The 22,843-nt window shown below is 45.0% G+C and overlaps 1 protein-coding gene across 1 annotated transcript in view; it reads right to left on the bottom strand.

Annotated features, from left to right (window-relative positions):
• The window catches only part of LOC144141988 (sodium-coupled monocarboxylate transporter 1-like), a 211,098-nt gene that overhangs the window by 38,423 nt on the left and 149,832 nt on the right, over positions 1 to 22,843 (bottom strand). Inside the window, exons 12-14 of the mRNA XM_077673418.1 lie at positions 18,962 to 19,134; positions 18,767 to 18,870; positions 6,969 to 7,075 (exon numbers count right to left, since the gene is read on the bottom strand). Coding sequence (XP_077529544.1) covers positions 6,969 to 7,075; positions 18,767 to 18,870; positions 18,962 to 19,134 — 384 coding nt within the window. The remainder of the gene's footprint in view (positions 1 to 6,968; positions 7,076 to 18,766; positions 18,871 to 18,961; positions 19,135 to 22,843) is intronic.

Below are 22,843 nucleotides of genomic sequence, written 5' to 3'. Positions count from 1 at the left end.
TCTCACGGCCGTACGACCAGAGCCATCGTCAAAGGCGGCACAGGATTTCCGCGACCCACCGCGCAGCCGGTGGATACAAAAGGGAAAACGGGTGCTCGCCCGCCAGTTTCACCACAAGCCGGAATGGGTCCCAGCGACCGTGAAAAAACGAATTGGCCTGCGGTCGTGGCTCGTCGAGATTTCCGGGACGACAACTCGGCGGCACCTCAATCAGCTCCGCCAGCTTAGGCCGTCTCCAAGCAAACCAGCCCCTTCTGAAGGAAGTTGTGAGTCACCACCCGTCAACAGGGCATGGCATCTCACTATGGAGAGCGCCGGGGCGACGCCGACAACCACATGCGCAGACGGCCAGCTCCCGTCTGCATTGCAACCCCAGGCCGTCGACCTACGCAAATCCTCACGGCAGCGACATCCCCCTGACCGCTACCAGGCGCTCTTCTAAGGGGGGAAGAAATGTTGTGTTCGTGCCCAGCGGAAGTGCATTCCGTTTCGGCGCTTTCCGACAGCGCGCCAGTCGGCGCCTCTCGACCCCGCGCCAATTAGTGTCCCCCGCAAGGGGCCCTTTCCCTCGCCGACGCCGCCCCCGACCAACACCCTCTGCGCCGACTCCGCGGTGCGATGGACAATGCGGGAGAGACGCTTGGGGACCTTGCTGCAGAGCAGTCGCAAAAAGCCGCGTTCTTCTTGAAGTGAATAAACCCTATTTTCAAGTGTGCCCGTGCGTCAGCTTGTCACTGACCGCGCGGACATAACACATACCCAATACCTCCGCTGTTGCACCTATACCGGACTTCTCTTCTGAGACCATGCCTGAAATACAGGTACACCTCGATGGCGTATGCAAGCTAATCCACTCCCTTAAAATATCATCCTCGGCTGGCTGCGACGACATCAATTCAAAATTACTAAAAAACACTATAGCAATATCTAGCAAATTTTTTACCTTATATTTAACCAATCTTTAAACACAGGAACGTTGCCGGATGATTGGAAGAAAGCTAAAATAGTCCCAATTTTTAAATCGGGAAGGCGCGAAAGCCTTGCGAATTACCGCCCGATTAGCTTAACCAGTGTTCCATCTAAGATCCTAGAGCATATCATAGCATCAAATCTTATAGCCTACCTGAGAATCAATCAGTTTTTTCTACCCTTTACAACACGGTTTTCGGAAATATCTTCCCTGCAAACTCAACTGGCTGAATTCACATATGACCTACTGCGGCAAATGGACGATCACATTCAAATTGATGCAATATTCTTGGACTTCTCCAAAGCCTTTGATCGCGTATCCCACAACCACCTGCTCACCAAATTAGCCGCTCTTGGTATCCCCCCAAACCTTATAAAATAGCTCGAACATGCTAACAATTTCCAATCAACCCTTACCAGTGTCACTTCCGGTGTCCCCCAAGGCGCCGGCTTATCACCTTTATTATTTCTTATTTACGTAAATGACCTTCCCAGTAACATAAAAACACAGCTGCGCCTGTTTGCAGATGACTGCGTTCTTTATAACTCCCTTCATTCTTCTAACGACGCAATCACCCTACAACATGACCTTCCCACCATCACTTCATGGTGCGAAAAATGGCATATGCCTCTAAACCTCACTAAATGCAGAGTTCTGTCCTTTACGCGTAAACACACATTACCACACACGAAACCTACTGCATTAACTCCGTTCCAATTGACCGCACGTGCATCTAGGAGTTCATCTGACGTCATCACTGTCTTGGGTGAAACATATTGAAACCATTCGTTCAGAAGCTTCGCGCACATTAGGCTACTTGCGGCGTAACTTGCGATCTGCATCTCCTGACATAAAGAAACTCGCATATCTAACATACGTGCGACCAAAACTCGAGTACGCATCGTCCATCTGGCATCCCGCACAAGCTTATATCGCCGATGATTTGGAAGCCGTTCAAAACCGCGCAGCTCGTTTCATTACGTCACAATATTCAAGACACATCAGCGTAACCTCACTAAAACAAACTTTCTCACTCGCATCGCTCGCTTCGCGTCGCATAACTTCTCGTGTCTGCCTCCTTCACACTTTCTTCTACTTCAGCAGATCGGGACATCCTCTCCTAAAATGCCCATTAAGAACATCATCTCGCCTGTCCCATACGCACCCTTTGATGACCATAAAATGCCGGACGGTGGCGATGAGCAGCTCATTTTTCCCCCATGCCATAACAGTTTGGAATGCACTACCAGATAACATTGTTTCTTGCAGAGACCGCAAAATATTTCGCGATAAACTAACCCGTTTTCAAAATACAAATGATACGTCCTAACAGCACATTTACCTCTTGCATTTATAGTTGTGTCTTTACTGTGCTCGCAGAATTTATCGCCTATAATGTATTTTCATGTTTTGTTATGCGTGGTCTTTTCGTTTTTTTGTTTATTTCTTGTAATCAGTGTGTACCTTCATATTGTTACCTTGCCATGAAACTTTCAACTTCGATGTATGTAATGCATCCCTTATGTAATGCCTTCGGGCCCTTAAGGTTGAATAAATGAAATGAAATGAAATGAAATGAAATGACCCGTTTGTCTTTGGTTCACGTTGTCGGCGACGTCGGGGAGAAACATTTCTTTGAACTCTTTATTGCCATCTGAATCCATGATAAGCCAGCTCCGAAAAGCGAAAAAAAAACTTGCGAAAACCCCCCAAAAATGTCCGCTCTCCGGCGGGAACTCAAAACGAAGCTTCCAAATTGGTTATATGACATTACGCCAAAAGCGCCCCCTCATCGGGCGCATCAATTTGGCCCCTTTTATTCGTGCCACAACAGGATCTGGCTCGTTCTTAATACCATCGAATCTCGATATAACGAACCACGCGGGACCACCGAAAATCGTTCGTTATTTTGAAATATCGTTGCAATAAAAAACTGCGGTTATAAGCGATTGCTCAAACCTAGTAGTGAAAATGACCTACGTTAGCAGTAGACCATTGTGCAGACAGGCAAACTCTCAAGTAATCATTAGGCGGTTGCTTCAAACCTGCTTTATTTGATGTAATCAGTTATTTTCTTCTAGCGAGTGCAGCACGCACGGTGGATTAGGAGTGCCTATACATATTCCCCTTGCACAACTCATCGGCGACGTCATTGCGCCGAGAGAGAGAGCGATAAGGAGAGAGAGAGAGGGAGAGATAAGAAGAAAGACAGAGAGACAAGGAGAAAGAGAGACAGAGAGAGAGAGAAAACTTTTATTGCCTGGCGGGCTAATTCAGCGAAAGTGCGCAAGAATTTGTTCATGGGCACTAGAACATCAACGTTCGACACGATCTCATTTTCTGTGTTCTGTGGGAAACAGTCGCCTTCCTTCGCGTTCTTATCGTCACTAAAGATTATGACTGCTCTCGTTTCTTTTTTGCTTTGGCGCTAGCTGCATTCATTTTGGGATCTCGAACGAACTTCGCAGCAAAATCACCCGCAACAAAGAAATACCTGCTCGCATACGTAATTAGCCGGAAGAACGACCGATCGGCAACCGATACCCAGCACAACGAGAGAGAAAACTGGCCCCGCATTGCTTTTTTCGTTGCAAATGTGGACGAAAGACGACAGTAGACTGGCGCACCTGCCATGTAAATGCCACCCTTTTCTTTTCTGCTCTCCTCTTATGCTATTCCTCTCCTGTCTAGTTACTCCCAAGATGGCACGCTATAGGTTTTCTCAGGTCAGTTTAAATTTTCTGTGTTCCACTGCTGCAAGTTCGATGCACCGATACCAGCGCACCCGTATGGCGGAGACGCGCTTGAATCGAGGCACCCTACTAGAACTTTCATAGAACTAGGTTGCGCTACTTCACGAGCGCGCCAAGCGGAAGTGGAACCTATGTAGCGGAAGCTTCCGTTGCGGTTGCCGTATGATTTCGTAAATGCCGGCAGGAGCAATAGTAGTGCTGGTAACAGAAGGCGGCGGTTTGGTGCAGTTGATCCAGTATTTCATTTACTATTGCAAAAACCAAGCATTAAACATTTTTTTAAATAAAGGAACACAGCATATATCACGTATGCATTCATTTGAGCCTTAAATTTGGCAATGTTTGGTTCTTGTTCAACAGTGTTGACAAGTACGAACATTGACACCGAACGTGTAGGATTTAGATTTGCATTTAGAGTATACGTCTAGGTTTCGCTGTGGGTATGTAAGACCATTGCGCAGTTTGTGTTTCCCTTTGGCCGGGTGGCTGAATAGAGTCATATGCGATGATATGTGATTTTGTAATACATTCTCTTTTCAAACAGACAGACCGACATACGGACGGACCAAAAATTCTGATGTTAAGTAGCCCAATAAAACATTCGTGTTTTAGGGAGGCAAACGCGGGTAGGCCTGCCAGGCTACTTACATTAAACCTCAGCTTTGCCGCGGCGCTAGCTGTTGGCACTCGACATGGTGATGATGATAGCTACTGCACTTGGGGAATACACAGAGAAACGGCGTTTTCTGTTCCACGCGAGTTTTTGCGCTGTTGCTTTTAGCCGAATTCGTAATACTGATTTTCTTCCGTTATAATAGAGAAAATAAATTACCTGCCTTATTCTCAAATATGCGCTATATTGAAATTCGTAGTTCTGAGATATTGTTACATTGATAATATAGCCAATCTGGCCAGGATTCATAACATGTTCTTAACTTTGAGAAATTCGTTTTTGTGGGATTGGAAGTAAGAAGATCTTGCTGTACTAAATGAAAACGGAGTTATTAACGGAATTGACTGGCCTAATTGGTATTCCATTATTTACAGGTCAGCGCAGAAATAGACAGGGACTAGAAAGGACACAACACAAGGCCGGTAATGCCACTGAAGTGTATTTTGAAAAAACGACAAGTGCATCAGTGTGCCATCTTTGCATCTTTGAGCTAAAGAAATTGAATTTGTTGACGTTGCAGGTGCACTCGATGTTGACGACTGTGTCTGAGTATGCAAAAAATTTATCTCGTGTGACTTCACCTAATTTTTTTGTTCCTTTATTTTCTATTTTTTGGTTTTATCTTTCCTTCGCGTGCTTATAAGCAAGTGTCTTTTTAAATAAACTTCAGTTGAAATACCGCTCTAGCGTTGTGTCCTCTGTAGCCCCTGTCTTTTCTTGTGCTGAAGTGTACATAATGAAATGCAATCGTTGTACACATTCTCCGTGGGTTCGCTGACCTTTTTTTTTGCAACCGCTTTTCTAGGGGAACGTTTCCGAGTTTTTCTTGCTTCTCAAATTCAACTGTTTTAATTACTGTTTGTGGATTTGACTCATTTTGAGAAAACCCCTGCTGGGTATTTCGGGTGAGACAACCAACTCGCATAGAGAATATTCCCATTATTGGTTTGCTCGCTACAGCGCTAACAGGCAGCGTTGAGTGTGTCCGTTTTTGTGCTAAGTTGTCGTTCATCTTTTCTGTTGGAGAATGCGACTACATTATGGGCTGTAGTAGTGAAGACATAACCAACTTATTTGTCAAGATATGTGCGTGGGTGTTTCTAGCCTAGCACAACGCTCTACGAATTTCAATATAGCGCATATTTCACAATAACGCAGGTAATTTACGGTTTCAAGATGCGGCAAAGCTTAGCTGGCTCTGCAGGCACCATCGAGGTACAGAACCAGATATCATGCATGCCACCCTTGGGCACGCTGCATTGGCCAGCGCCAATTTTTAATACGAGTTTTGGCAAAATATTTGGAATGTCTCAAAACCATCACCTTAGAATGTGTACAATGAGGCTCAGGCTGATCAAATACGCATTCCAGCCCCTTTTAGACTTGTAGTACCGGCTGAAGTTGTTACGCACATTGAGAATCTGAACAGGAACACGCTGTGACTTTTCGCTTGTTTAATGGAAGTTCTTTAACATTTGTAAGATAGGTATACCGAAGGGGTTGTGCAGGATGACCCGCATTGCATTTTCAAATAGCGAAATCCCCAAATAGATGGGTTATGTCCGGGTTTAAGGCCTTTCTTATACGTGTTGCTTGGCCTAGCAATGTTGGTTAGGGCAGCCTTCACGTATACGGCTTGTTTAGTGAAGACTTGAGGACTACTCGGTAGAATCTCCAATCCCAGCAGCCCTTTCATAGGGTGGAAGCCAGCCCGAGCAGTAGCTGGTACCAAGAGCACAGAAGATGGCATTCGGCAGAAATGTTCACACGATTATGGCCCACCCAGTCTCAGGCTATGGTGGTCATAAGCGACTGGAAGTGCAGCCTACAGCTCGCTCAGCAATGCTTTCCGCTGACAAAACAAAGGTTGGCATGTTATTAGGTACTTACGCACTGAAAATGATTCCATTGCCACAAAGGATTCCACTGCCCGAGGTAACATAGAGCAGCAAGATTTGCGAGTACTTTGACGAGGAGCCATTGTTTTTCCGCTAAAGTGCGGTAGTGAGAAATGAGCCGAGCGCATTGAAGAGCACGGCTTTGTCGACATTAAACAATGTTCGGGTCCTCTTGTAATAGCGGCGCTTCAAAGGACACTGAGAAGAATCTGTGGGATTGAATGGCTGCTAGTTGGACCAGTACTTGGCATCACATGCTTAAAAGCGCTTGTTCAGCGATTTGGGGGACGCTCAGTAAAAAAGTGGATGGTGCCCGCTTTGGTTTTGGCTGTACGAATGGATCCTTAAACTACAAGCTGTAGGCGAAGCTTTCTCGGTGCTAGTCGTACTAAACCCGACAGGCTACACTGTGGTGGCCAACGCCAGAAACTTTACACCGGGTATAAGGACACGAAGGCATTTTCGGCAAGTTAGGCAAACCGCATACATAGGAACTATGTTGCAAGCGATTGGAAACCGCGTGGGAGCAGGCGGCGCTTGCGTTTTGGAAAGCTTCTTTTGAAGCCCGTGTTTTTTGCATATTTATGTAATGACTAAGCCGCAGTAGGTATGCACAGAATACACAGCACTGAAAAAGTCCGAAGCAAAAAAATAAACTTTAGGCGAAACCTTACCTGGAATTGGACTTTGTCATAACTCTCAATTACACGTACTCGTCTCCATTGTTGGACGACCCAGCTGTTGAGGTGCTTTACGTGTGCTGTGGGTAGCCTGTGCTCTCCTGTGCTTGGCATAACCAAGAGCAAAAAGTAAATACGTACTTCATTTTGATTTGCAAATAGGGATAAAGAGTGCCAGTTTAGCGCATATTAATACATATTTTACACACCAAAACACCAGCAGCGTAACCGAAATAGTCATACTGTGATTTCGCATTTTGCCGAGCCAAATCTTAAGGTAAATTGTGCACTTCTGTTGTTCATACACTCTGCCGTTAAACACTGTGCTGTTTGCTGCCAAACCTGCTCAAGTGATGGGGACACTGGTCTGACTGATAAATGAACCGAGGTTTTCCAATGCCATGCAAAAAGAGCAGCCTTGAGACCCTAACAAGAGCTGTCGAGAAAAAGGTTAAGAGGAAGGCATCAGAGGCACACCACATTGCCTAAATGTGCGCGATAGATCCCAGGCCTTTAAAAAAACTGGGTTATGGACATCGTAAGATTTGCATGTTTATGTCGCTCACTCTAAGAAATGTGGGGAGTAGTTGAAGAATCAAACATGTTTTCTATTCCAGTCAGGGCCGTTTGACATTGTCCGCACCACGCACGGCGTTAGGTGGTGTGTTCACTCTACTAGGAAACCAGAATAAAACTGCTCGTGAACACTCCCCACTCTTGCTGGAGCAAAGCGGCGATTGTTCGCCTTTCGCAGGAGAAAATAGAACAGCGTACCGTCTCTGTCTCTTATCGATGGAGTTCGTATATCCTTCGCGAGAGAGAATGGAACAGTATATCGACTTCAGCTGCACGCTTTCAGGAGTGCACAAAATGCAGACACCTCTATGACGGAGGCGAACTCTTTGAAATCGTATGAAGAATTGGTTATCTAAACAGCCACAGCACCGGGCCATGAAACAAAGCGTACTTAAACTAAAAAGCAGCGTATTCAAAAGAGCGTCAGAAATAGTGTTACGCGTTGAGTAGGAATGGGTCATTTGTGTGTCCTAACGCAACGGTGTCCGTCGGACTACTTGGCCGTTGTGCTTCTGCGCGTTCTTTTTCTCCGCGCCTGGCTGGTGGACGGGCGCGTCGCTCGGACATCTTCGTCTCTTTTGTGGTACTGAAACCGCCGTAGTAGTCCTGTACGTGTCCGTGAGGTGCGTTTTGGTGTCGGTGGCTGTGTTTGAATTGTACCTGACTGGTGGAATAACATCGTTTGCCTGCTGCGGCCACCGCTGAAAACGTAAGTCACCATTTCATTTTTACTTGCGCGGTACGGCAGAGCTCGCGCTCGTTCCAGCCAAAACTTCAGCGGTCCTTTATAACAACCGGCGCTCGTGACTGCTGCTTAGCGTTGTTGGTTCTTGCGAGGACTTAAGTGGTCACATACATGTGCTTCCATTTGTCTGACGCCAGTTCTAGACATCCTTTTCTCGGCTGTGTTTTTTCCGAACAAGCGGCCGTGCTCCTATTGCAGGTTTATGACGTTCAGCATGCGTTGAAGCAAGACTCGTGTGAAGTATAAACGTTGCGGATGTATTAAGCTGGCTTCATTCAAATCTAGCTATAAATGAAGCTTTCGTTTCATTATTTTCTTGAGCAACGTAAAGATATTGTCAAGCAACAAGGTAATTAAACTGCCGCTGTGCTTCTCCGTCGGTTCCGTTCGCATCTGGCGCTGCTGACGAGGCAGAAGTGAGCGACGGTGACAGCAACACCGTAACCAGTTTAATACCCAATCAGTTATGTTTGTAGCGTCGCTTTAATTGGTTACCCCTTAAAATATAACGCATGCAAAGGTCACAAGGTTTCTATTCAACCTCAAAGTTGGCATAAATGCCTTGCAAGAAAACGTGAATGTTCGTGCATTCCAAACCCATTGTGTATTGCGTTGCCCTGTAGCCTCCGTTCCCGCGTTCTTAGAAAACAATACTTACGCTAATAAAACCTTGACGGCACGACATTTAAGTGGCGATTAATTGTTTATGTGGCTACAGTAGCCACAACAAAATTTCGCGGGACCACTGGCGGGTTGTTTTGTCCATTGGGCTTTTTTTTTTATATTACCTTGCGCGACTGCAATAAGAGTGAAGCCCATTTTCGGTAAAATTCGGGTCTGTTTTCTCAAGAACGAGCCCAGTAAGTGCTACCGTAAAATGCAGTACTGAAAAATAAATAGGTGGACCTGAGGTTGCAGGTTCTTTTGTTGGTCTGGCTGCTCTTTCTGGTAGAGGTTGAAAAAAGAGGGGGAGGACCCTGTTGGCATAAAATTTCAATAGGTGATCCGGACCCCGTTGCTTTAGATTAATGCGTGGTGTCGTCCTTTTCAGATGGCTTTTCATTGGCAGTGCTGTTTAGCCTGCCCCTTCTGGGGAAAGAAAAGCCAGAGGCCTTTCTCTCGAAGTTGGTATGCATATTTTTCTTCTATATGTTGAGTAAGTGAAATCCAGTGTAGTGCTTGTGAATTATGCTAGATATTCTATGTGTATGCCTGCCAAGCTGCATCTGTGTTTTATGTGTAGCTTTCATATGTTTTTCCCTCTAGGTGAGATTTTTCGGGCCATCAGTGTGCCAACGTTTCCCATTGATAGGAATGTCGTGCTTTTACCCCATGGCTGTGGCAGAAACTGTGGAAACGGCTGTTGCTCCTGCTGGCAGGGACATCTAGTAGTCGAGCTTGGTATTTCGGCACCTAGTGTTGTTTGACAATCAGTAAAACTGCATGATTGTTCTGTGTGATCACAACAGCTGTTCGAGCAGACCACAACAGAGTAAATGCAAAGGGAGCAAAAAGTGCAGTCCCACATACTGGACATGTTGCTCACGCCACACCTAGGTCACTTATTTTGTTCGTGGTTGAAGTCAAACACTGATACAGGCAAGGGAAGAAATCGCCTGCAAACGGAACATCCCCCTCGGGGAAAAATACCCCTCAGGTATAAATTTAGCTCTGGATTTAAAGAGGCCATGAAGACAAAGTACAAGTTAAATTCGTTTGCCCCGACAACAATATTGCTATTTTTATTCCAAGCTTCAAAAAATATTCCGGATATTAAGGAGAAGAGACGAAGCAGTGGCTGGTCCCCAGCCATTTTCCTGCAACACCTCTGAGATCGCAGCATCTTGTTTGTGCAAGGGGCAGCCACTGACCAAAGCAAATGCCAATTTAAACATGAATGGGTGATTGTAGTGCAATGTTGCTGATTGTAGGATTTAACGCGCCGATGCAATGCAGGCAACGCATATCACTTGAATGGTAACGCGCCGTTAACACACTGAAAACTATGGTTTTCATGCTGTCCACTCTTTCTCTCAGGCCTGCACATTATCTGTCGCTGTAGCGTAAAATTTGAACGCTTTTCAATATATGTTGTGTTTGCTTCAGCTAAAAAAGGTATTCTGTGGCGGGAATGGAGCTCAGTGAGTTACTTAAAGATCGTTCTTTCAAATGAAATAGTTTTATTTTGTCTTCGTGGACTCTGTAACTGCAGGCTTGGGGAGTGCTTGGGAAGCTAAAGCTAATACAGTAAAAATTGTGAGAAATGCCGGGCTAAAAAAACACGTTTTTAGTAAGGCTACGTCTTGAGAACTGCATTATGAAAGCATGGATATGGCTTTAAAGTAAAATATCCTTAATTTGGACTTGAAGGGGACCATAAAATTGTTCCGATTAAGCGGAGTTCAAATTACGGGCGGGCACTTGAATGAATAGATATCGTGCCACACTGCGCCGGGCAGAACACAACGAAGCCACCTCTAGAATCGTTATCGCCGATTAGGCGCTACTGCAGGTTTGTTGCGCACGCTCCGTGATCGCAGGTCCAAAGTAGCGACTGCGGCACAAAGAAAACCTGCACCGGTGTCCACCGTTGCAGCGAAATAAGCCATCGCAGCAGCAGCAAAGCGAGCGCGCTAAGCTGTTCTTTCTGTTTCATTGCGTTGCATCTCTAGTAATTTTGGTTTGTTTTGGACTTGCAACACATTGTAAACTCTCTGGGCCGACGTCTCCTGCGAGGAGCGAAGGAAACCAAGGGATCCCAGTTCGAATTAACCGTTGTGGATACAGCAGAGTTCGAATTTTCGGGCGATCTCCCCCACTGAAATATACAGGGCTTTGTCGGGACCAGGGCGTCAGTTCGAATTAACTGTAAATTCGAATAACGAGCTTTTACTGTATTTGACTCTTAGTGTTTAGCTACTGTCATGGAAAAAATCAGCATGAATGGCACTGTAGACGAATGTGGGATTCACTGGGGTTTTTGATGGACTTTGCATGCCCCCTTTTACTGAAGTCACAATGCCTGAAGCAATGACTCATAACAAACACTTAGTGCAAATATTCGAAGCATTCCAAGCACTCAACTAGCCAGCAATTGCGAGCAAATCAGCAGTTTCTGCAGATGCTAAAAACCGCCTCATAGTGGAATGCTGAACTCCAGAACTTGGGGTCCTGAAAAGTTTGGTGTAGTAACCATAACAGCAATTTAAATTTGGAGCATTTTGCCTCATCAGTGGACATGTTAATGTCACATTGATGAATCGTTAACATAGTCACTAAATTGTTACCTTTAAGTGTATAGACTGCTAATTAGCCATTCGTTTGCCTGAGAATCGCTATGTGCAGTGGTTGGGTAAGGCAGGTCGTGCAGTGAATGTGTCCACTGAGGAAGGAAGAGCAAAATACTGTTACTTGTGTTACCGCTGGTACTTGAATTTGTGTGCTTTTTATGCAGGAGCCAGGAGAGACTACCCTTTACCCCTGGATGTTGTTCTCGGTCTAAACTGTGGAGGAATGTGGAGCCGTGACTGTGCAGTTGGAAGAGCTCCAGCTGACGGCTACGGACATAGTGGACGAGTTCGCTTTGCTTTTGGCGGTCTACTGGACCTTCAACATCCAGTATGCCCCAAAGGCAAAGCAGACCTGTCTGCTTTTTGAGATGAGGCTCGGCCTACCACCGACAGAACAGATGGTTTGGGTTATAAAGGCAGCGACCGCAAAACAAGTGGAGCAACGCATGTGAGGAAAGCAGTGATGTCAAAATAAAGCACGAAATGCAGTCCGAAAACGATTTGTCTATTTTTATTGGCTAAGCACAAATGTCAGCTTTTGTTGAAAAGACGCTGTGTTGTGTTTACTTGTGAAGTAACTTTACGGTATTTCAGTTTGAAAACTACAAGGAAAGAGGGCTAAAATGTAGTCTTGTAAAAGGTAACATCGTGCTACCTCTGAACAGTAGAGTTTGGCAACTTGCAGGTAGTGCGTAAATCCTCCTTCAAAGGAATACATTAGTTCTGACAAAGAGTAAGCTAGCCCTCCTTGAGGAGGCATTGGGGGACTCTGGTTGAAAGAATACAATAATTCTGATAAGAGTAAGCTAACCCTTCCTGGCGAAGTATTGCAAAATTCTGTTTGGTGGAATACGGTAATTCTGAGGTGTTAAACTTCTTAGCAGAGGTATTCATTGCCTGGTTCTGGTAATAAATTCATTCATTCTGGTAATGAATTGTATAACTGCCTGACTAGAGGAATTATTCGACCCGTGGTGAGGAAATTGCCAGACGCTGTTCCCGTAACTCCTGTGAGAATACCCCGACCCCCTCCCCGCGAGAGGCTGGCGCCTCCGTTGTGAAGGGTAAGGCTATTCTGCTAAAGAGGAAGTTGTCTGATGCTGGAAAAAGGAATCATATATGGGAGAAGGATTTATCTTCCCTTTGGGAATTGGTGGGACTCCTTTACTTCTTAGAGTGGTGCCAGGCAGAAGTCTCGCTACCAGCTACTTGAGGACAAAACAGACAGATTAGCGGAGACAAACTCATGTGACATACAAAATCCATTCATAAAATTAGACAGCACTTCCAAACCTTTTCGTCTCGGAAATACTCGCAAAAACAGGGAATCAAAGAAACGTACGCAGAACGAAGTGGTTAACTGCGCTCATCCTGTGTGTGTCTTTTGTTGTCTTCTGTTTGTCTTATTAGTTTTTACGATGTCACCATACAAACTAGCAGACCTACAGGACTGGTAGAAATGTGTTCATAGCCATGGATGAATATAAGAATCTGTTGGCATAACCATAAACAACGCTTCCGTTGTTGAGGAACTCACTGCCATCGAAGCACTGTCCCTCTACCAAAGTACAGGGCTCTTCCCATGACAACGTGAAGCCGTTGTATTCGTAGAAATTTTCGCACGATCCTTTGCTGACCGCTACCACATAGATGGACTGCTCTATATAAAGGCCACATACTATGTTATAACCCATCACCAGCTGGCAAATGACATGACATAACTTTATCCCACCAATATCAGCATTCATTATCAAAAGAGCATTTTTCAGTGGAGAAAAACCTAGTCATTTTTCTTGCTCAATAAACCTGTTGCACTCAACCCTTAGTTATCACGGATCAGTTTCTCCATCCATCTTTTTCTAACGCTTTTTAAAAGTAGGTCTGGTGGGTTTTTATCACAACGCATCTGCTTAGCCGACATAACCGACGTTTCGCATTTGCCACTACATTTCGGGTCCAATGTTGCTTGTCTGAACGATCCCTGTAGTTACGCAATATTGACTGATTCATTTATTGGTTGTGGGGTTTAGCGCGCCGATGCAATGCAGGCGATGATGCGCGCCGTAGTGGAGGGCTATGGAATAATTTTGGCTACCTGGGCATCTTTAACGTGCCCCGACATCTCGAATACACGGGTGCTTTCGCTTTTAGACCCCATGAGAAAAGCGGTGGCCGCTGCGGGAATTGAACCTACGTCCTTGTGATCAGCAGCAGAACGCCTTAGCCAAGCTACACACTATTACATAAGCAAGTAAACCCGGTATGATGGTACTGTGGCAGTGCATCTAATGGCGCCAAACAAAACGTTCCGCGTTATAGGATGTCCCTGTGCAATCTGTCCCCTGGTTTGCCAGTTGTTTTGCTACGAATTTTGAAAAACAGCAGAAATGTGTTGACTACGTGGGCGCCAAATCTGAGGCGGCTGATGCAAGCCGGTATTTTTAAAACACATGTGCGGTGTAGGTGCAAAATAAAGATTGCACCTACACCATAAGTAATTCTTGCTTTTCAGAACCTCCGAAATACATAAAAAACTCTATTTGTGCGTAGCAAATGACCGGAACGTCTACGGTCTATTGCTGTAGCAGCTATGTTGTGACAACCGGCCGTCATACAGATGCAGGTTTTCTGAGTGAGAATGAATGAACGAAGGAACGAATTTATCCATAAATAGCTCTGGCGCCCTGCGGGTTAATTGGGGTGCGAGGAAAAAAGGGAAAGTTTAAAATAAATCCTCGTGAACCCCCAGAACGTATTGTGTTGTATGTTGACAGGTTCCATTAAGTCTGTCATATCACTATACACTGCTTGCAAAGACAAATAGTAAGTTAACAAGTTCCCATGCGTTCGTGAAGAGTAGCTTGTTATCGCACAAGCTTCAGGTAGGTCGTGTTGTTTCATGGTTGAGAGCAGTAGGCTATCAGCAATGATCTACAGCTTTCGAATGTGGAACATGAGCAAATCAGGTGAACCAAGTTCACGACGGTATTAACGACAGTGCAGTAGTCGCAGGTAAGGGCGGATGTCAGAGAAGAGATTACTAAAGCCGAAACTTGTGGTATCATTATTACATACGCTATAAAAAATTATTGAGTAAAATTTCGCTACTGCCCTGCCTTCAATTGATTGAGATAGTTATCACAAAGCAAGTTGGAATGATAACCAGCCCGCGAACTGATTATAAGACTCCTCTTTATCATTCCAGACTATCTCTGTTCGAGAAGAAAGAAATTATTCGGAAGGAAAGAGTTTCTTCACCGTACCTGCAGTTTCAACAATCCTGAAGCTGAAATTTTCATCAAAAGTGCAAACTTGTGTGATTGTTTCTTTGTGTACGTGTTTTGATGAAGTTAAAAAATGCTCCATTTCTTTTCACTATACCTCTCCGAAAAAAGACGCCCCTGAAGGCATCTTTCAAGTACTAACATCGAAGTAGCCCAAAACAGCTCAAGTCGTTTATAAATGGTCTTTAAACGCATGCAATTCCTATGTGACCTCCCGTGTGCAGTACGTCTTGTCAGGCTACTGGCAGCAAGAAGAGCTCCTTGTACCTGAAACGGTCATTGCGTTTTTCACAACATTTTTTTTGAAATATTGCTCTCCTTAACGCGTACTCCTAAGGCTGGAGGAGCTAAATAGTGGTATATGAATTTTGGTTTTGTTGCAATATCACTAGTGCAATTTTGCATATGCAAACGAAAATTCGTGTTGCAGTCTATATCATTGCGTTTTAAGACAAGTGTCATTGATTTGATTGATTGTAGGGTTTAACGCGCCGACGCAACGCAGGCGATGAGGCGCGCCGTAGTGGAGGGCTCCGGAATAATTTTGACCACCTGGGGATCTTTATCGTGCGCCGAAATCTCGTACACACGGGCGTTTTTGCTTTTCGCCTCCATCAGAAAAGCGACCGCCGCGGCCGGGAATCGAACCCGCGACCTCGTGCTCAGCAGCGCAACGCCTTAGACAAGTGTCATTTCACGTACTGCATAGAGTTTGGGTTCTTGCATTCGTCGGCCCAACAATAAAAATTGTTTATGTGCTGAAAACTGCAAAATAAAGGCTTTCATTACACATATATTTTTGAATCGTCATCTCGAATATGAAGGCGGCAAGGTTGATGCACAGTAGCCCGGAAAATTACAAAGATTTGGAAATGTCAACGTTAGGCGGAGAAGTGGTCAACACGAATTTGCTCAGACTTTCTACGCAACAACAGTGTACCGAAATAAGAAGGTAGTCATCGTTATGGACACCAATAAAGACAACTCTCCTCCAGGAAACATAACTAAATAATAGAGTTGACATGTGAAGCCACTTGATCGGCCTTGCCGGCGCTAGCACCGCAATTTGCTCTGCTCTTTTTTCTTCTTTGAGCATGCGCTTTCCGTCTCTGCGCTCTGCATTGAAGGACCGTATTCAATGAATGGCCAACTAGGCACTATTTACAAAGATACCGTATCTACGTAAGCTTTTGCGCAGAGCGCGTACTGCGGGATCTATTCCTAGCTCAACTTGGATAATAGCAAGGCTGACTACTTTGCAGGCACTAAAGTCAGAAAGGTCCTTATTTATTGCGTTTATAGTGATATATCAAATACTAAATACATTATAATACACTATATCTAATGATGTAATATATTTTACATTTTTCCCTCAGAATTCAACAATCAAACAATCAAACACATGCAGCTTTGTAATTAGCCAAGCAATTTTACCAGTAATTGGGCCACAAACATGGAAATGGTGCTGATAAAATCTAGGGTATGGTAATACCATAGTTTCAAACCCTCGAATTCGTCGCTTGCGCTGTAATTGTGCATTTATATTGCTTCATCCAGGAAGCCGCACTGCGGTTTGGAGCCTTCATGTACAACTAGGCAAGCCTGAACTTACTTTTACAGTGAGGCTTTACGTGTCTTACATCCTCTTTTCATTCCGGTGAACACCGTTCAGTCGCCACCACTGCCCCGCGCCTCCACACCAACGCGACGCCTCTTTCCCGACTTTTATACTTCTCGCTACCAAACATATCTCTTTTACTATCTGCTGAACTGTCTTATAGTGGTTGTCAGCGCCGTTATGAGCAGCTGAACATTTGACCCGCTATAGAACGGACACGTACCGTTGCCTCTGAAGAAGGACACCGGGAACCGAAGGAGGGTAGGTGTGCAAAGAAGGGGGAATGCGGGCGAAACGATTGAATGAGCGGCTTTATTTCAAAATTGGCCGGTGACCTTGCGGGGTTATTGTGTGAAGGTCTCGCGCGAAAACAACGTACAGAAAGCTGCGGCCGCAAGATGTACATCCGCCGCCTTTGCCGACTGAAGTTTAACCTCGTCAAGTAGCTGCCGATCCCTCCCGGATTAACGCCGACGTGAGCAAATTGTTCTTGTGGCGCTTGAACGCCTTTCGAAGCCGCGTTGTCACCGGTGTCCTTCACGTTTAAGCACGCCAGATAACCGCTTGCCGGTTTATGAGTGCACGAGTGGGGGCGAATTGTTGGGAGTAGCGCGCACCAGCACCTAGCATTTATGCGCCCACCGATGATGTCGCGGTTGTGCTGGTTAGACATCTAAACGTGAACGTCTCCAAGCCCTGTGTGAGCCATCTGCGGTCTTCCGTGGTCGAGACGTTTGGATTGGTGTCTTACACGGACAGTATGCTGCTTACGACGCGGGCGGGAACCAACTGGACCGCCCCATGTTTGTCCACTAAACTAAAGCTAGAGTCCTTCCATGTTTCACTGAGCTAATTGGCTAGGAAGGATGCTCAATCGCCAAACACAAACATAAGTGTTTTGTTTCGGGAACGTTGTGCACTGCGCCTAAATTCGCTTGTCATCCCTCGCCGCATATAAAAATGCACTGATTTTTATACCTCCCCTCGCACTTCAACAAACACTTGAGGTTTACCTTCAGTCTGAGTGACCAGAAGACAAGTACAAAAATTAGCCGCGTATCTGCTACTTTCGTTGCAAATGTCGTTAAAAGACGATAGGCTTTATCGACTTTTGCCAAGTAAATGCCTCCTTTCGCTTTCCCGCTCACCTCTCATGTTGTTCCTGTTGCGTCGCGCTCCTCCCAAAGTAAAGACGCCAAAAGTTTGCTTAAATAATTTTAAATTTCCCGCGTTCCACTGCTTCAAACCGGGTGTCTCGATGCCAACGTGGCCGTACGGCGAAGACGCGTGTGAATCGAGGCGCCCTACTTCAACGTTTATAGAACCGCGTTTCCCTAGTCAACGTGCGTTCTAAGCAGAACGTGGAACCTATCTAGTGGAACCTTTCGTAACTCTTGCCACTTGATTTCTTCAAATGACGCCAGAAGCTATATGGCGCGGGCGACAGCAGACAACGGCGGAGTGATATTTTTGTCTTCAGTCGATGAAGTATTTAATCTCGCCAAAATCAAACATGTACGATTTTTTATAAAGGAACGCTGCAAATATCACTTCTGTATTAATTTGTTGTCTTATATATGCGTAATGTCTTGTTGTTCTTCAACAATATTGACAAGTATGAACATTACACCGGACTTAGACGGCCACATTTAGCTGTGACTATATAAGACTATTGCGCAGGCATTGTTTTACTTTGGCCGGTTGGCTGAATCGAGTCACAGACAGACAGACAGACAGACAGACAGACAGACATACAGACAGACATACAGACAGACCAATATTTCTTAGTTTAAGTAACCCAGGAAAGACTATCGTCTTTAATAAAGGGCTGCCTGCTGGTGAGCTGTAATAAATAAACGTTTTGAGTAGAACCAACGCGCTTTGTCTGGCGCACACGCGACGCTTACAAGCGCGGGCCTGAGTGCGTGAAAATGTGATATTTACTAAATTGGGTGTATGAGTTTTGCCGAAATTCACATTTTCACGCACTATATGTTTGATATTTACTAGATTGGGTGTATGAGTTTTGCCGAAATTCAAACACCTGGGGAGAACCTATGGGAAACCGAAGGGTCAAGGATATGAGCGCCGTTCTCCTTGCTTCGATAATAAACATGAACGCCGCTATCACATGACAGCTCTAAATTACGCGAATTTCCCTTTGGGACCACTTTTTACTGGACAAGAAAGCAAGAAATCAACACTAAAAGAAAAACGACGCAAAAAGTATACCAAGAAAAGTTTGTAACAAGTTTGTAACCCTAGAAACATGCAAATACCTGACACAAGGCTGATGAGCACACCCAGGAATACTGTGGCAAAAGTACTGAAGAAACAGCTCCAGTACGGCGACAAGAAGAATAAAGGTCTAGCTGTTGGTGAGCTGTAATAAAAAAAACGTTTGAGTAGACCCAACGCGCTTTCGTTGACGCAAGCGCGGCGCTTACATGCGGGCCTGAGCTGCGGAACTATACCTGGTGCCTGGAAGCAATCCGGAACGGTTTCCTCCTAGATGGATGTAGGTATTGTTTCCTGGACATCGGTCAATGGATAAGTCCATCCGTGGGGCGTTTGTTCCGTAATAAATGCCTTGCCACATCACAAACATTTGAAACGCGATCGTCAACATTGTCGATATTCCAGCACCCTGAGGGAAGAGAAAACTTTCTGTGAGGCGTCATACTGCAGCTAGCACACCTAAACGAGCTGGTTTCTCGCATCACTATTAGTGCCAACAAAGAACCTTCTGCACACGCAAGGATGACTTACAGCCCTTCTCTGAGTAATTAGAGCCACGAAATATCCCCAGGCAACAAGAAAGAAAAAAAAAGTTCTCGTAATGTTTCAGTTCGGGAACGGAGGTGACGATCTCCAGCGCGTCGGTTGTTTTGTAAATGCATTTAGCGCACCTTCTGGTGGGGCCAGCCGCGAAGTAAAGTTTGAGAGCAACATAAATTGCTACTTATAGCTATATGTCCTATAAGGCATGCGGGTACTGCCTATTTGACTAACCTGGCCGCCTAGACGCAACCCACGTTCCCCTGGTTTTTCTTTTCCTGTCGTACTGGCAACATAGGTAGACTAATAAACATGGTGCTAGGCTACACGGGCCTAACAGATACCAAGCCATTTTTGTTTTGAAAAACAATTGCTAGAATTGACAATAACGAACAAGTTTCAGAAAAACATATTACTTTTTCAAATAAAAGTGATCACTTTGTGTGGAACCCAAGTCGTCAACGTGAAAACCAACACCTGTACCCCTCGGCCATCGAGTGCAAACAGGAAAACGTCTTTGGCAGTTGCTCAAAAGAATACAAGGATGGTTCCTAGCAGACCATTACACGGCGCTAGAGGGAGTGCGTCTTGGCAGACAGGTTTGTCACTCACGCATCAGGAATACAAGTAAAGAAAATTTGAGATTTTCTAATCACATCGCCGTGTGGGGGCAACCAAGGAGGACTTGCTATGAATTCGAAAGGAACTGCTCTCAGGACGCTCAGTAGTTGGGTTGAATGTGTGATGAAATCAGAAGTAGTGTACGTAAGCAGCAAAATCTGGAAGAACCGGTGGAAGATTATACCAAGTTAGGAGAAGTCAGTGGTGTTCCATAACATATAACATCAACATGTACCGTAAACGTATAACATAAAACAATAACATAAAACATAACAGCCGGCTGTGGAGCATACGGGAAGTTCTCTCAAGTAATTACCAGTATGCCTCGTGAGTCACTAAGAAGCAGAATTCTGAGACACCTCTCTCCCTCTGATGCAGTGAATGCGAAAGTAATGGTGTTGAGTAGATAAATCGATGTTCTGGTATTCGGTTCACCGCCATATGTTGCAGGGGCTGTTGATGCAGACAATGTACATGACTGGTGAAGAAGGCCAGGGTGTCAATATGCGTGGTAAGTAAAGACGTGTACAAACTGGGCAACGCTAATGACCTTAAAAGTTCGTTTGTGGGTAATTATGGGTTGTCTCCTAAGGAGTACGCTGGGTGTTGCGGAATGTGTTGCGCGTATAGCTGTGCGAAGTGTCTGTGTCGTGTTGTTTCTAGTGCCTTTCAGTGTATAAGGATGTGGATCACGGACAGGGCCGCTCCGCACCAACTGCACAGAGGTCTAGGAGATCCAGTGAGAAGGTGCAAGTGCCTTGCATGTGTGTGCCCTATCCGTAATCTAGCCAAGACGGCTTCTGTGTATCTGATGCGTGTGTCGGTAGTGTAGGGTCCCAAGTGTGGTTTTATTACGTGTATCTTGTCTGTTTGTACACTCCAGTGTGTTTGCCATATTTGCGAAGTTGTTGTCTGATGTGTGGCTTCACGTCGTTGTACGGTAATGTCGTTATGTCTATTGTATTCAAGAGTTTAGCAGCAGCAGCCATTCGATCCGAGGTTTTGTTACCGGCTATACCACAGTGGCCAGGGACCCAGAAAAGGACCAGTTCAAATTTGTGGACATATACAGACCTTTTACCCCTAACGATCCAAATGACAACATGATTTTTGGAAGACTTTGTTGGTGACAATGCCCGCAACTATATGATTAACAACACGAAGTACATCATAAGCCTCTGCCGTAAAGATACTAGTATTGCTATTCAGAGTTTCAGTGACATTAAGGCCGGGGCCATGCGTAGCGCAGGACACAGAGGTAGCAGTTTTAGAGGCATCCGTATAAAATCTAGAACACTGTTACTTCTGCTGGCAAATACCAGAAGTGCTAAAGAATTGCAGATCTGTGAGTTTGGTTTTTATCTGTATGTGTGAAAGATGTGTCGCATGATACAGGGCGGAGATGCCTTCGTGCTATAACATGTTACAGAAGTTTGCACGACATCTAAAAAGGAAACAGCAAGCTCTGACGCTTCCTCTCTATCTCTGTAAGAGAAGGGCGCAAAGAACGATGGTCCATTTATCAGGAGTTCAGTCACGAATGCATAATAAAAAACTGACTTAAAAGTATGGTGAGACATTCATGAAATTTTAGAAGCATAAAGAAGATCTGTGTATGCTCGCTTACGTTGTAGGTTTCATTTATTACACTACATAGAGCCTTTTGACCGGGCTAGTGCGGAAGGCGCCACATGCCAGGCAAAGTCCCAGATGAAGCACTAGGTCCAGCATTTTGTTGGATGTTTTACTTGCTGACCTATAAACAACACTTCCATAGTCCAATCGTGAACATATCGGGCTAGTAAAAACACGTAAAAGAAGTTGTTTGTCAGCACCATATGAGGTGTGTGAGAGAACCTTAAGTAGAGTCATAGCCTTTAAGCATTTATGTTTAAGCTGTTTGATATGTGGTATGAATGTGAGCCTTTCGTCAAGGACTACACCTGGAAACTTGTCCTCATTTCTTACTGGAATTGTGACACCGTTGAGTTTGATGCCTGGATCCCGCCGAATGCCACGCCTTTTCGAAAACAAAACACAAGTACACTTTCCTGTATTAAATTTAAAACCGTTGCTATCTGCCCAGACAGCTAGCTTGTTAACACAAAGCTGTACTTGGTGCTCGCAGATAGACAGGTTACAAGACTTAGAGGATAATGTACGTCGTCTACATGGAATGAGCAGGAAATTGATGGTGGCAATGTCCTTCTAAGTGAATTCATTTTTACAATAAACAGAGGGCAGCTCAAAACTCTACCTTTCAGCACGCCATTTTCCTTCACACGAACCCTAGAGAGTGCACTTCCAACTTTTGCACGAAAGGTACTTTAAGACATGTAGCTGGCAAGCGGGTTTAGCATGTTACCCGACATGCCAAAGGACTTCAGGTCACTTCGGATGCCGTACCGCCACGCGGTATCGTACGCTTTTTCCAGATCAAAAAATACCGTCATACAATACCGCTTGTGGAGGAAAGCACCTTTTGCACTCTTTCCAAGCAGCTTGCTCCACTATTTTCAGAATGCTTACGGGCTATAAAAGTGCCCACATTCTGTAAAAAGGCCAACATAATTTTTATTCACAAGAAGTGAGATCCACAACCGCCCGGTAAGACGGCTCATTTTTGTGCCCAGGTTATCTACACGTCATGAATAGGTCAGAATAAATGCGGCTTTCTGCAGTAAACATAATGTGGCGGTAAACCTATAAGAGCGAAGATAGACAGAAACGACATACACAGTTGCCCCTACATGTCGAGGGTGCGCCCTCGTCCGTTTAGCTTACTATTTGTTTATTCTAGAAATGAACAAAGTAGCTGCACACGTTCTGTTAAGAAGCTTCGCTTGTCATCCACCTTCACCGAATAGAATGGCTCACGACTCTACAGAGTAAAGGAACTGCTATGGTTGGGACCTGTTCCTGGAGCACGGAGAGAGAAGCAAACTTCCCGGATGAGA

The sequence above is a fragment of the Haemaphysalis longicornis genome, unplaced genomic scaffold, assembly GCF_048455015.1.
Source record: "Haemaphysalis longicornis isolate Haplotype H1 unplaced genomic scaffold, Haemaphysalis longicornis Haplotype H1 scaffold_6, whole genome shotgun sequence".
NCBI classification, from domain to species: domain Eukaryota; kingdom Metazoa; phylum Arthropoda; class Arachnida; order Ixodida; family Ixodidae; genus Haemaphysalis; species Haemaphysalis longicornis.
Note: the sequence above shows the minus strand (reverse complement) of the source record. Positions and strands in the feature narration are given on the sequence as shown.